At 38.8% G+C, this 16344-nt stretch overlaps 1 protein-coding gene across 1 annotated transcript in view; it reads left to right on the forward strand.

The window, feature by feature from the left end:
- Positions 1–15287, forward strand: part of grik2 (glutamate receptor, ionotropic, kainate 2) — a 288770-nt gene extending 273483 nt beyond the window's left edge. Inside the window, 2 exon segments of the mRNA XM_039619454.1 lie at positions 14235–14435; positions 15210–15287. Of these exon segments, the coding sequence (XP_039475388.1) occupies positions 14235–14435; positions 15210–15287 (279 nt within the window).
- The last annotated feature ends 1057 nt before the right edge of the window (positions 15288–16344 follow it).

The following is a 16344-nucleotide window of genomic DNA, read 5'->3' on the forward strand; positions in this document are numbered from 1 at the left end:
ACATCAAAGTGGTTAACCAGCTCAGTGTGTGTGCATGTGTATGCGGCATGGCCAGCTCAGGTTGGAGTCTGCCCCCCCCCCAAAAAAAATATAAACCATAAAGCCTCTCAACAAAAGGAAGACATCGATACCAGGGGTCTGCTGGTCCTGATTAGGCACTGGTAACACCACTCTGTTGGTAGGAAAGGGTATAAACAGCTACTTCTGTTAGCATAATATGTATTTTTATTTTTCAAAGACTTGAAGCAAACAGCTTAAATAGCTTTGGATCTGCTGCAGTTTGTTCCTTTTTGAAGAAGCTAACCACCAGTATTTCTGCTAGAACATGTGTTAACAAGACTTTTCCAATGTCTCCCTGCGTGTCTGTATCAGTCTGTGTTTTTTGGGTTCGCTGTTTACTACATGGCATTTTTAACCTCCTGTAAAGTAAATATCTCGTATTATTTCCATGTTTTTGCTAAGAGTTATTAAGAGATGGAAATATTAACATCTTGAAAAGCCGACTTTAATAGAAGAGCGTAACAACCACAAAAGCTGTGATGTGTTTAATGGCAGTTGTGTGAGTTAAAAACTTCTTTCAGAAAATAATTTTTTGGTGATTCAACCGAAGTTAACTTTCTCAAAAAAAAGATTTTGGTCACATAATTTTGCACTAAATCATACGCCTCATAGGTGCTCAATGGAGTATTTCTTTGTCATCTTCATGCTAATCTGTCAAATTTCCATGTTTACCATAGCTGTGCCCTTCTTCCCTCTCCTCCTCCTCCTCCTCCTGCTGCTTTATTTTCTGTCCTGTCCCTCCTTCAGCTTATCATCTGCTTCCCCCTCCCCCTCTTTTTCCTCTCTTCTCGCCTGCTGCTGTGGCTGCCGCAGACTAACCTGAGGTGCAGGGACCACCAGCTGTGTGTGAGGAGGCCATGTTATAAACCCAGCACACACACACACACATTCATGAATACATGGATACTTTTATACATGTGTTACATTACAAAGGTTGCTTTTTAGGAAGAAGGTCTGATTCACATCAAATATAGTCTTAGCATTGTAGAAATCAAAAGTACAAATCATAGAAATAAGGCTGAAAACTGTCTCCAGGATAACCAAAACTCTCGCATATGAGAAACGCAAACATTAATCAAAAAATTGTATCTGAAAATTTAAAAAATATTTTGCATATGAATCAGCTTTGGGAAAAGAGCTACTTTAGTGCTGCCTAAAATGTGGTATATATAAATGACGATGACTCCATTGATCTTTTGGTATCTAACCAGATGCATGATGGCATTACCTTGGCCTCCAGTAGCACTTTGCAGAATCTTAGAGTTGTTTTTTGACCAGAATATGTCCTTCAATGTGTACGAAAACACATATGTAGGGCTGCTTTCCTCCATCTGCACAATATTAATAACATTTGAAACATCCTGTCTCAGAGTGACGCTGAAAAACTAGTTCATGGATTAGTTGCACATCAAATGCATTAGTTCATACTTCCAGGCTGGACTACTGTAATTCTTTATTATCAGGATGTCCTAAAAACTCGCTGAAAAGCCTTCAGCTGATCCAAAATGCTGCAGCAAGAGTCCTGACAGGGACTAGAAAGAGAGAGCAGATTTCTCCTGTTTTGGCTTCCCTTCATTGGCTTCCTGTTAAATCCAGAATTGAATTCAAAATCCTGCTCCTCACATACAAGGTCTTAAATAATCAGGCCCCATCTTATCTTATAGACCTTATAATACCTTATCACCCAATTAGAGCACTTTACTCTCAGACTGCGAGCTTATTTGTGATTCCTAAATTATTTAAAAGTCGCCTTTTTCACTCACTGTGTGTTTATACACTTCTCTGCATCTAATTATGAGTTATTATTCATCTCTGGCTCTCTTTCCCAGCATGTCTTTGTCCTGTTTTCCTCCCCTCACCCCCAACCGCTCACGGCTGATGGCCGGCCCACTCTGAGACTGGTTGTGCTGGAAGTTTCTTCCTGTTAAAAGGGAGTTTTTCCTTCCCACTGTTTATCAGCAGGTTGGTTCAAAACCAGAGGCAAGAGTCCATCAGAAAAAACCGTCATGATACACAGTTTTATTAACCATTATTTACTTACTCAGGTCTAAATAAACCACACAGACCAAATGTACCATTTTGCTTTCGATGTCTGCTCTGAACATTGGATTAATGACCTTTCCACTCCTTTAATGTGGAGAAGCACTTCATCTGAGATAGCAAGTGCTATGCAGCATTTCAGCTTTAGTGGTTTGTCAAGCGTAATAACACTTCTGTAATTTAATGAACCTTCAAGCTCAGGTCTGGACAGAGATCTTGCATGTTGTTCCTGGGATCTGCTGGAGCCACTCCCCCCAGTTTGGGGGTTACTGCCCACAGGGACCGCTGTTACCTTCATCCTCCACGTCTTCACGAGTTCCTCTCTTAGCCATTATTGGTACTTCTAGAGTACTTCTCATGTTCCTTCTTACTGATGTTGCTGTCATTTATTATAGCTACATGTATCATGAAGGCCATGTTTCTCTGCTGGTCAGTCTCACCCACTCTAGGGGGCATATCCCAAAGGCCATACTCAGAAAAGATGTTCCTGTATACAATGCCAGCTACCTGGTTATGGTGTTTCATGTACGGCCTGCCTGCTGGCATCTTGCACCCTGCTGTTATGTGCTGGACTGTCTCAGAGGCATCTTTGCACAGCCTCCACATGAGGTCTGGCCTGGTGTGATAGACTCCAGAGTCTATCAATCTTGTGCTTAGAGCTTGTTCCTGTCCTGCCATTAGTAGTCTCTCTGTGCTGTCTTTCAGTCCAGCTTTGTCCAGCTATTGGTAGGATTTCTCGGTATAAGCCGCTTTTCTATCTGCCGGTGATATATGCTGTGCAGGGCCCTGTCCTTCTACCATGGTCTCTCTTCTTACTCCTCTTCTTTCTTGGGTTGGCTTTGTCTGAGGTATTTACTGAGCACATGGTCAGTTGTGGTCATCTTCCTGATGTACTCATGGATCTTCGCCGTTCCTTCCTGGATAGTGGTTTTGATACTCATGGGTTCTCAGCCTCCTTCCTTCCTCTTTGCATACAGTCTCTGGGTGCAGGATTTCAGGTGAAACCTTCCATGCTGGTAAAGACCTTCCTTGTCTGCTTGTCCTTGCAGGATGTCTAATGACCAATGCCAGAAGTGTTCATTGCCTTGATCTTGTTCTTCAGATTCAACTGAGTCCTCAGGACTTGGCTTACTCTCTACAGGTGGTTGCAGTCTTCCCCACAGCCTCTTCATGATTCCCCACATGTTTTCCCATTCCCATTTGGGATTATAAGGTACTTATAGCTAACCTCAATGTTTGCTTTATTTTATGCACTGTAAGTACTTTATGTGCCTCTCATTCGCAGCCAATTTAGAATCACCAGTTAACATAACCTGCGTGTCTTCAGCTTACTCCCACAGTCCAGAGTTTCTAGGGGAAACCCACACAGGCACAAAGAGAACATGAAAATTCCACACATGGAAGGCCACAAACAGGATTAAAAGCAGGGACCCTCATGCTGTGATGTGACGTGCAAACCACTGCACCACAGTGCCTCATTTAATTATCTAGGAAAATAGGAAACCATTATAGGAAATGCAAAGATTACATGCTTTTCACAGTATGTCAGAGAAAAAATATATATTACCAGAGGTTAGAGGCAAGGCTGGAGGTTAAAAGGGAAAAAGGAGATTTGTAAGAATTTGTAAGAATGTATACGTGTGTGTGTGTGTGTTTGTAAGATAAAGTGCTTAGCTTCTTCAGTAGTGTTGGGGCTCAAGAAGTATGCAGCCCTCCATGACTTCAAGTTTTTCATGCACGTATCAACATGTGTGGTATCCACAGAAACCTTAGTATCTCCGCTAAATGCTCAGATAAACCATTTCTACAACCACCAAACACAGTGAAAACAAGCAATGATTAAAAGACCAGTAACGTAAATGTGCAAAAGTCAGCTAAACACATACAACCGAGCCACGAACTCTCCCGACTTCATGTAATAACAAAAGGTATAGCTGCTTAGCTAGCTGAGCTTTCACAGATTCGAAAAACACCAAGTTTGACCACGCTCCAAAATTCACTGAGCCAGCCACGAAAGAAGACCAAAAAAACGCAAGCTTTGTATATCCGCTAAGACAGAAATTCACTTACCGGACTGGTTTCCTCCGTTGTTTTCCATCATTAGCCATTAGCCGCTGTAGCTCCTGACAATGGCAGCACTAACACGACGCATCAGAACCAGTTCTGTCAACAATCGTCTTTTTCAGCCGAGTTAGAGACGTGTGACTGGATTATGCCATGTGTCATAAATTGAGGGCCACGTGGGGTTTTCGCCTTGCAACTTCTGATTGGTGGAACTGATGTGAACATGGCATCATCACCGTGATTCTATTGGCTCAAACGACTCAAAAGAGGTATCAATCATGCAAATTTATGCACGTGCCTAATTTAGTTTAAGTAACTATTGCACGCTTTCTGTAAATCCTATAAACGTCATTTCACTTCTCAAATATCATTGTGTTCGTCTGCTATATGATACATTTGAATGAAATTGCTGATCCAAACAAAAAAATGATTAATGAAGAAAAATCACAAAAATTATCAGGGGTGCCCAAACTTTTGCATACCACTGTAAAATAGGGACAAGTAAATACTGGGCTGCTCTGGGTTGTCTCCAAATCAGAAGATTGGTCACCAGCTCCTGTGTATGTGTGAATGTTAGATAAAAGTGCTTAGATATAAATGTATGTATTGTATGAATGTAAATATGTCTTGTAGTTGAAAGTGCTTTCATTGGTCAGCAAAAGTAGAAAAACATATAAATAGCAGTCTATTAATCTGCTGTATCTGTTACTTAACCAACATGAATGAATGGTTTTATTTATGGTTGCACGTCGTATTTCAGTGTTTTATTGGGACAGGGTCATCAATGTGATGACCAAGGAGTGGGAGTTTGCCCTCCAGCATGTGGTTTAAGTACCAGATGGGTGTATTTTTACTTAACTTGTAAACTTTTTTTAGGAGATTTCATGAAAACTCTTTTTTTTTCTTTTATAGTTACACCTAACCAATAGCAGCTGAAGATTATAGTTTTGATATAATAATAATAATTGTTGTTATTATTATCATACTAATAACAACAAATTAACTTTCACCCAAAATTCTTACTGTTATGCTGGCCACCATACATAGCATAGTGCTATAAAGCGGTTTTGATCAGGTTGGTTTCTTTTTTATGTATTTTTTAAATACTTTCTTTACAAACAAAACAGCACAAACAACTTCCAGACAGACACATATCAAACATAGGACAAGGACACAGTGTAGTCCATATAATGTGCGACTTGAGCAACAGCAGTTACCAAACATAGAGGATACAATAATTGAAACATGGGGGGTATGGGAGTGAGTGTAGTCCATATAATGTGCAAGGAACCATGGTGAGCAACAGCAGTTATATCCACACACTTACATACATGCATACATACATACATATACGGTAATACAATAAAGCTATAGCAAATATAATAATATCTATACAAACACACACACACGCGCACACACACACACACATACATATATATATATATATGAAGAGTTGAACAGCACCAAACTGATAGCACTTCATGAGCATCTGGCAGCACAAATTAACCACCTGCTAGTTGATGAGAAAAACCCAGGATGGATAACTGAAGACTGGACAGTCCTGATCCCCAAGGACCCCCAGAAGGGACCGGTCCCATCCAACTACCAGCCTTCCAACCTGCCTCAGTACCACATGGTTCTCCTGTCAGGCATCATAGCGGCGAAGATGAACAGGCACATGGGTCAATACATGAGAAAAGAATTGGCAAACACCAGCTACTGGTAGACAGAACAGTCGCCCAAGACTGCAAGACGAGGCTGACCAACCTGTGCACTGCCTGGATTGATTACAAGAAGGCCTATGACTCAATGCTCAACACCTGGATCCTGGAATGCCTAGAACAGTACAAGATTAACAGGACCCTCAGAGCCTTCATCAGGATACAGTCAGTCTGGAAAACTGCTAAAACTTTGAATCTGTCGCAAACACTATAAAGCTATCAACGACGAAACTGGCTTACATGAGGACCACCCCAGGAAAGGAAGACCAAGAGTCCCCTCTGCTACTGAGGATAAATTCATCCGAGTCAATGTCAATTCTAATAGCAGCAATCACAATATGTGGACATGATGATCAAAGTATTGGAAATTAAGCAGCCTTAGTAGTTAATTTATTGATTATTATAGTCCAGATCTGACTAAATTCTGAGGTTTTCACACATAGTAAGGCAGACATTTTTTCAAGGATATGTGATCTGTTAGAAGTTTTTTCCATTGCACAATGTTTATATTGTTTTTTGATTTCCAGTTTAAAAATATAACCTTCTTGGAAATAGTTGCTGCAAGGAAAAATTGACATTGGAACCTTGTAGATCAGGGGTGTCCAACTCCAGGCCTCGAGGCCGGTGTCCTGCAGGTTTTAGATGTGTCCTTGATCCATCACAGCTGATTTAAAAATCTAAATGACCTCCTCAGCATGTCATGAAGTTTTCCAGAGGCCTGGTAATGAATTAATCATTTGATTCAGGTGTGTAGACACAGGGTGAGATCTAAAACCTGCAGGACACCGGCCCTCGAAGCTGGAGTTCCCCACCCCTGTTGTAGATGAATAGATGACATGTTACCTAGGATGCACAGTTGTGGAGATATTGGAATGCAGCAGCAGAGCAAGTAAGACAGTTGTTCAGTGATTTGGGTCCAACGCGCTTGGTTCAGAGCCAGATTGGATGTAAATAAGTGTCAGGGGTATTCTGACAGCATTGTATGCAAGTATCTGTCTCACTAAATTCCATTTTACATACATTTTCCTTGGTATAGTGTATTCTATGCAGAACTTTATACTGTACTCCATTGTAAGTTGTACATTCATAATTTTAATGTTTCTGAAAATAGTCATCCAGCTTTATATCCAGAAGTCAGTATCAGTACTAGTACTGGTTTTAGTATAGGAAGGGATTAGATTCTATAAATATTGGAGATGATTTTCCTAATTCCTGTAAGTTTTAAGAGATGCTCTATTGGAATTGAATAATTAAATTTAACAGGAGTCATTATAAGCGTAGAAAGTATAATTGATTTTATTTGTAAGTATTGTAAAACTTGAGAATTTCTAATACCAGACATCTGGCTTAAATATTGAAAATTCTTTCTTTCTTTTTTTTGTTGAAATTTCTTCCCTTTTTTTACCAGATAGTTGAACTGAACTAACTTAGCTGCCAGAGTTGAAGCTATTCTTGTACTTTGGTAACATTTATGTTTTTGATAATTGGTAGGTCTGACAAATGTATCTTCACCTAGTCAGGTTGGTAGAACTTAAGCCATATGGTGTCTAAGCTGATTAGCTAAATAATATAATTCAAAGTTAGGAGCTTCTCATCCCCCTTGGCATTTGAATTTTTGTAATGTTATGAGTTTCATGCAAGGGGTTTTATTTTTCCAATAGCATTTTGATATAGCGGAGTTAAGAGATTTAAACCACGTATTATTTGGGGAAATTGGAATCATATAAAACAGATAATTAATTTGGTAGAAATGTCATTTTGATCATTGCTATTCATTCAGACAGTGAGATAGGGAGGTTAGACCATCATTTAAATCATCTTTAACTTTTCTGTGAAGTGGAGCAAAATTGAGGCTGAATAACTCTGACAGAATTGATTCCGAGATATTTAATGTTACCTAAACGATGATGATAGGAAGAAACCAGGGCTGCTGCATCTGGCTATACACATTAGTAAGACTGTAGATTTTGGCCAATTGACAGAGTAGTTGGAAACTTTTGAAAAGGAATTAATGACTGTAAGTAATTCTGAAAGGGAAGAGTGGGTGCAGTAATAATAATACATTTTCATAATAATAATACATTATCTGCACAAAGAATAGTTTCATGTTGTGTAGTATTTGTCTGAATGCCTCTGATCTTTTCATTCTGTCTTACTGCAGCTGCTAGTGGTTTAACGAACAATGCAGGGATATGGATAGAGAGGACATCCTTGAATAGTACTGTTGTGGAGAGTGAAGCTTGATGAAATCAGCCCATTGGTGGTGACTGTGGCTGTTGGTGTAGAATAGAGTCCCTCAATACAGTAAATAAATGATTTTCCAAACCCAAATTTATGAAGTGTGAGAAACGTGAGAAATTTCCAGTGAACTCTTTCAAATGCTTTTTCTGCATCTAATGGTAAAATTAAGGTGTTAGATTTGTTGATAAATGATAGCTGCGTTAAACTGAACAGCTTGTGAGTATTAGTGCAACAACGTCTACATTTAATAAAACCAGTCTGGTCAGGGTAAATGAGTTTGGGGATGGCTTTATCTAGTCTAGATGTCAGAGCTTTGTTTATTATTGTCATGTCCGTATTTATGAGAGAGAGTGGTCAATAATTAGCTAGGAGCGTGGAATCTGTATTTGGTTTCAAGAGTAGGGTGATCGTTGCTGAGTTCTAATTTGGCTGGATTATAGAGATTGCTTTAATATCAAGATCATTCTTATGAAAAATGGAGAAAGAACGAAATGACAGTTTATTTAAAGCGGCAAAGTGCTTTAGTGGCCATAGTGATGGGAGCAAAGGAGGAAATTAGGTGCATATGTATCATGGTGTAAAACAGTGACTGGTGTTCAAATTAAATAAATATAGATATTTACTGAGCACAATCAGTTAGTACAATTAACGACATGGTTATTACTGTCATTGTTACATCATGACAACAAAGCTCCTACAATCTAACCTAACCTTAAATGTAGCATTGTCTTGACACTGAAAAGTGAATTATTGTAACTTTTGATAAGGACTTTGTAGCCATAGTTTTTCAGACACATAAATGTGTTGCTTGAAATTTTGCAGATTTTGTCCCTTTTTTCATCTTTTGTAATATTGTAAACTGTCTTGTTATTTTTTAAAGTGGTCTTAAATAATGATTCTGCAGGCTTTCTGAAGGTCTTTCAAAGGTTTTCTTTGGACTTGGCTACTTTTTCACTCACTTTCAGTCCAGTCCTTGAACCTGACCAATTTCAAGACCAATTTCATTTCAGAAATTCTTCATTTATCAAGCACCTTAAAAGTTAACCCATGAATTATTCATCCATAAAAAGTCGCCAAGTTCAAGCCATGAAGCTGTGCTATGTCAACACAACAGAGCTTAGCAAGGAATTAATTTAATATTGTATCTTTAGGCACTTTATATCAAATTACAGAAAAACTGTAATAAAAATCAGTGGTAACATGTCTTGTGAAGTGAAAAATACAAATTAATATGTACCTAGATGTTCAGAATTCATGGAATTACAAATACAGAAAAGTACATTTGATCCAGTGAACGTGACCTCAAGTTCAAGGTCAGTGATTTTTGCTATGTAATTAAATTTAATTCCATTTTATTTTATTTATTTAAAACCAATTCGCAACAGCACTTTTCTCAAGGTGCTTAATATTGTAAGCTAAAGACCTTCCAGTTATACAGAGCAACCCCAACAATCAGATAACCCCCTACGAGCAAGGAACTATGTAATCATGGGCAGATTCAGGGTCACCTGGTCCAGCCCTAACTATATGCTTTAGCAAAAAGGAAAGTTTGAAGCCTAATCTTGAAAGTAGAGATAGTGTCTGTCTCCTGAATCCAAACTGGAAGCTGGTTCCACAGAAGAGGGGCCTGAAAACTGAAGGCTCTGCCTCCCATTCTACTTTTAAATACTCTAGGAACAACAAGTAGGCCTGCAGTGTGAGAGCGAAGTGCTCTAATAGGGTGATATGGTACTACAAGGTCATTAAGATAAGATGGGGCCTGATTATTTAAGACCTTGAGGAGGATTTTAAATCTGCAACAGTGAGGAGAAATATATATATAATCCCTGTCAGTACTCTCTCATTTCGTATTAACTGAAGACTTTTCAGGGAGTTTTTAGGACATCCTGATAATAATGAATTACAGTAGTCCAGCCTGGAGGTAATAAATGCATGAACTAGTTTTTCAGCATCACTCTGAGACAGGATATTTCTAATTTTAGAGATGTTGCACAAATGGAAGAAAGCAGTCTTACATATTTGTTTAATATGTGCGTTGAAGGACATGTCCTGGTCAAAAATGACTCCAAGGTTCCTCACAGTGTTACTGGAGGCCAAGGTAATGCCATCCAGAGTAAGAATCTGCTTAGATACCATATTTCTAAGATTTTCAGGGTCGAGTACAATAACCTCAGTTTGATCTGAATTAAGAAGCAGAAAGTTAGCGGTCATCCAGGTCTTTATGTCTTTAAGACATTCCTGCAGTTTAACTAATTGGTGTGTGTTACCTGGCTTCATGGACAGATAGAGCTGCGTGTCATCTGCATAGCAGTGAAAATGTATACTATGTCTTCTAATGATGCTGCCTAAGGGAAGCATGTATAATGTAAACAGAATTGGTCCTAGCACTGAACCCTGTGGAACTCCATAATTGACCTTAGTTTGTGAAGAGGACTCTCCATTTACATGCACAAATTGGAGTCTATTAGATAGATATGATACAAACCACTGCAGTGCAGTACCTGTAATACCTACAGCATGTTCTAATCGCTCTAATAGGATATTATGATCAACAGTATCAAACGCAGCACTGAGGTCTAGCAGGACAAGCACAGAGATGAGTCCACTGTCAGAGGCCATAAGAAGATCATTTGTAACCTTCACTAAAGCTGTTTCTGTGCTGTGATGAGCTCTGAAACCTGACTGAAGATGGTCAGTTACCTTTTACAACTACTGTTTCAAGATTTTTTCAGATAAAAGTAAGTTTCAAAATTGGCCTATTATTAGCCAATACTAAGTCCAATACTAAATATAATTACTCAATCATCATTAAAAATTGAAAAAAATATCAAGGCTCCAGCCCCCACCCATGACCCTGAAAAAGGATAAGTGGAAGCAAATGGATGGATGAAAAAAATATCAAGAAATTTGTATAATAACTCATTTTGCCATTTTTTTCATTTATAATTTTAATTTGGTAGGATTATGAAAGTATATATATTATGTATTTTTTGTTTCTAGTATAAATTTCCATTTCCTCTTGCAGCCAATAACCACTGAAGAAACCACCCTCAACGTAGGATATATTTGCAGATAGCACATGTAATCAGTGTTGGGGAGTAATGGAATACATGTACCGGCGTTACGTATTTAAAACACAAAATATGAGTAACTGTATTCCATTACAGTTACTGTTTAAAAAGGTGGTATTCAGAATACAGTTACTTTGTTGAAATAAAGGGATTACACGTCGGTCAAAACACGCATTAAGAGGCTCTGTGTGTCAATCTCGCGGCCCATATCACCTCTACTTGCGGCCGCATAATGACAGTTATGTGGCAGAGACATGATGGGCAGTGTAGCCCAGCTGTAAGTCAGCTATTAAGACTCGACTGTACACTGTGTTCGTGTTTTCCTCCAAAACAATAAGCTCCGTTGGAGCAGCCTTTCAACGCCTCTCTCTGTCTCTCGCTAGCAAAATTGACCCAGACAACAAAGTAAAGCTATTTTTCTGCTACGGGCCCGACACGAACCCGACGTATCAGCCAGAGGTCCCTTTACTACGGATCAGAGCCGCGGACCTGTTTTATATACACACGGAATAGTTTTCTATACGAGATCGCTGCAAAAAGTGCAGCCTTACCTAATGTCCACCTACTGTTACTCATTTATATTAAGATTTAAACATCTAGTTGGTATTGGTATGGAGAGTAACCTTCAGTAATAGTAATAAATCACACAGCAATAGTTCATTCATGTAGCTGTAAAAAGCATGATAATATATTAAGTAATCCAAAGTATTCAAAATACGTTACTCTCATTGAGTAACGTAACAGAATACGTTACAAAATACATTTTGGGGCATGTAATCTGTAATCTGTAGTGGAATACATTTTAAAAGCAACCTTCCCAACACTGCATATAATTCACAGCTATTATATAATACTATTACTACTAATACTATATTATATACTATATAATACAAGCCCCCTGTCCCTAGGGCAGGGATAGCCCAGTAGGTAGAGTGGTAGGTAGAGTGGTGGCCCCCTGATCGGAAGGTTGGGGGGCCAAATCCACTGAACGGCCACCCTGAGGTACCCCTGAGCAAGGTACCGTCCCTACACACTGCTCCCTGGGCGCCCAATGGCTGCCCACTGCTCCATAGAGTAAATGGGTTAAATGCAGAGAGGAATTTCCCCACAGGGATCAATAAAGTATACATTATCATTATTATTGTATTTGGTTGATTTTTAGATTAGAAGCTGATTTTTTTTCTGCATCTATCACCATCAGTGATGGGAATAACGCCGTTACAAGTAACGGTGTTACTAACGGCATTACTTTTTTCAGTAATGAGTAATCTAACTAATTACTATTCCTATCGTTACAACACCGTTACAGTTACTAACAAGGAAACGCGGTCCGTTACTATTTTTCAACAAACAGACGGTTGAAGCTGTGTTCAGCTCACCGCATCTTATATCAGCTGCACGGAAGTAGCTGTAAGTAATCTGGACGCTACAGCTTTAAGCAGCTGCGCGCTCCCGCGGACGGTAATCACGATCACTGTCTAGCACAACACCTGGAGCTCAGGGGGCAAAACAATCGTATGAGTGCTGCTGTTTGACTGAGGAAGAATAAAGTAGTCGTGGTAAGCCAATCACATGACCACTTCAAGACAAAGCAACAAGGTGATATATACCAGTTTATAAATTGTGTTGATAGGCCACGTAAAACCAGAGTCATGATAAACAATATATACGCGGCGTTTTTTCCTCAATAGTTTCATCATGTTTACTGTGTAAGAACAGCGCAGCGAGCACTCTCTGCTTATGAGCAAAAAAACAAACAAACAAACAAAAAAAAAACAGGGGACGTTTTAGGAGTGACGGCGAGAGAGAGAGAGACAGCAGAAAAAGAGAGAGAGTGAGTTTTGAGATGTGAGAGATTTGTGACGTTTAGCGTGTTTGGAGTGTGTAGTTAATGTGTTGTCTTGTGTAGTTAATGTGTAGTGTTGTGGATAGTTTTGTGTTGTGTGTCAGAACAATGAGGCGACTGCTGTCTCCAGGTAGAAACAGCAGTGATACACCTGCTGCTGTCAGGCCTGCAGGTATCAGGCTGCGATGTTCTCCTTTATAGTGGACAGAAATGATTTTTTTGGAGTGGCACAAATAATTTGTGGCATCTTATTAAATGCAGAACAGCTGATTGTTCTGTAAATAGTTTGAAATGGTTATTTTAAAAAAAAAGGGTAAAAGGTAAATGGGTGTAAATAACTTTGTTGTTTGCAAAACTTGTGCATATGATTTTAAAATTGACAATTTATATTTGGATTTAAAGTTATGAAATATGATTCATTAAAGATGTTTGTGGTCGTTACAGTAAAAATATAACTTTTTCTACTCTGATTTTATGTTTTTTGTCTGATTTTAGATCAATTGTGTTAATACAGTATGTCAAAATAAAAACATAACTGTAAATTCAGACACGTGAGGTTGTGCTGAAAACAATGATACCAAACAAGGCAAAGTAAATAGTTTTTAAAGGTGAAATGTGGAGGGAAAATCAAGAGTAGTTAAAAATGGCCAATTACACCCTGGACCCCAGGGGGTTAAACGTTTTTTTAAAGTAACACAATAGTTACTTTTCAAGTAATTAAGTATTTTTAGAATATTGTAACTCAGTTACTAACTCAGTTACTTTTTTGAAGAAGTAACTAGTAACTATAATTAATTACTTTTTCAAAGTAACTTGCCCAACACTGATCACCATGCATAAAAAGCCTTCAATATGCTGCAACAGCTTCAGATCTTTAAACAGATGTACTCTGACAGAGTATTGAGTAATTCCATTACCTAAAAGTCTGCCATTGTACCTGCACCTCTTTCCATTCTAATTTTTTCCTTGCTCCCATCATGCATACCCTATGTTCTAGGCCTTCTGCACTATATATTTTACCATTTTCCCCTATGACAACTTTGGGATGAAATGGTGACTGGTGATTGGAGGAGGCTACAAAAGAGGCTGCCCACAGGGAAAACAGCCTTGTTCTTTTAACCGTTACATTTGGATAAGGCAAGTGCTCTGAAACCCATTTTGCTTTCTTTTTTCTCTTTCCTTCTTTTGCAGAGGTCTTTCTGCAGTGCCATGGTGGAAGAACTGCGAGTCTCCCTCAAGTGCCAGCGCCGACTCAAACACAAGCCCCAGCGACCCATAATGGTGAAAACAGAAGAGGTTATCAACATGCACACCTTCAACGACCGAAGACTGCCAGGCAAAGAGACCATGGCCTAAAATGGGAATCTCAGTCACTCTCTTACCGTTTTTCTGGTAGTGAGATGGAGTGCAGAGACATTGGGAAAAAGGTTGCGGGTAAATGGTAGGGGTGTTGCTGGGGGGGCAAATTTGGCAATTGTATCTGAAGATAGAGCAGAAGTGCTTTGCAATATATTGACGACATATTGTTCTTGTTTCTTTATAATTAGCTAGGGATAAGCGATTCTACAATATTTCCTGTGGAAATAACTTGATTCTGGGTGAAATTTCAGCGCGTTACCTCATTACACTTACCAACTTGGCAAGGCAGAAAGATGGAAAACTATCAGCTTGTCCAGACTTCCAAAACCCAGATGTTGAGAAGACTCTGGAAATTAACCTGAAGGGAGACAGAAGAATCCTTTAAAAAACTGGTCCTGTCATCTTTAGCTGCTACTTATTCCGACTTTCACCACTGAGCTCAAAATAGGCTGGTTAAACAACACCAATAACAGATTGTGAGCCAGTATAGAGATGTTAACTGGGTGAACAAGGAACTAAGTTTGTAGACTAAGATTTGACAGGCTAAATTAAAACCCAAACCGACAAGAGCATGACGAGATTACAGTGTACACAGAGGCATTCCTTAGTCACGATACTGATTGACACAAAAAATGGTTTTATTGTATATCATCTATCAGGCAATAAGCGATCTCATGTATTTATTTTTCAGAGTACTAGCACTTTTGTTTTCTAATCTGCTGGTGGAGGTGACTTTTAGAAACTTTATGGAGAAATTGCAGAAGTAGAGGTTATATAATATAGTGAGCTTTCTATGTCCCTTTCCAGAAACTACTCTATGAAGGTGGAGTAACTGGTTTCCAACATCCCATGCTCCCTTTGATTCGACCAGCCTTTAAACCATAGGCTGCTGTTTGAAACAGTGTTGTTTTTTCTTGAATTGTGGGTAAAGATGATTAGCCATATAACATAATAATAATAATATTCTAGTAAGTTTGGCTAATAAGAATGACAAACCATGTACTTTCAGTTTGATGTCTATTCTCTACTGGTGTAGAGGTGTTTCATTTAGATGACCCAGTATCTGTAAAATATTGTCTTGTATTTTTTTTTCTTTTGCTTGGTTGTAATTTCCATGGTCACACAGCACACACAGTGGTGTACACAGTGGCAGTGGCAGCTGCCGTGTTTTCATTGGAGGCATCCACTCGCTGTCTGAAAACTCCTCTAATATCAATAAAAAGAAACCCTGGAAAGGTGTGGGCACGGCTCATCAAGTCTAAATCCACAGCAGTCACACCACACATAACTTTTATTTATTCAAGATATTTATTGTTTTTATTTATTAATTATTATTTTATAACGCTCCTTATTTATATCTCTTTGGACTGGTTTTTCACTGCTGCACTGAACACACTTCATTTCAACATTGTATGGGTACACACACTTTTTGCATTTTTGATGGTTTGTTTTTTGTTTTATGTACTTTATTCTTATTTCATTTTACTGGTCAGTGGCATGGCCTCCATGTTAATTTTGTACCTTTGTGGCTTTCTTCCTTTCACAGCAAATCTCCACAGTTACTTGTGCAAATGCAATTTCTATGAAAAAAGTGTTTTTGTACGACAAGAATCAAAATTTTGTAATGATTTTTACCAACACAAACCACACTAAGAGGAGTGTCATTCACGGCCAAGGGGTGGAGCTCCCGGCTGGTAGTTCAGGAGGCTTTGTACACTAGAAAAGAACCAACACAAAAACATCCACACATCTAGACCCCTAAGAGCCCATCACGCACCCATCCTCAACGGAACAGATTCGCACTAATTATTATTATGCTCTCCGACAGAGACACAGAGCATTATGGTAAAGCATCAGTGACACTGTATTATTTTGGAGAACCAGAAAAAAAGAAACTATTTTTATCATGTAAAGGAATCATATTTAAAGAAAGATATTTTTA

The sequence above is a fragment of the Oreochromis aureus genome, linkage group 11 (genome assembly GCF_013358895.1).
Source record: "Oreochromis aureus strain Israel breed Guangdong linkage group 11, ZZ_aureus, whole genome shotgun sequence".
NCBI classification, from domain to species: Eukaryota; Metazoa; Chordata; class Actinopteri; order Cichliformes; family Cichlidae; genus Oreochromis; species Oreochromis aureus.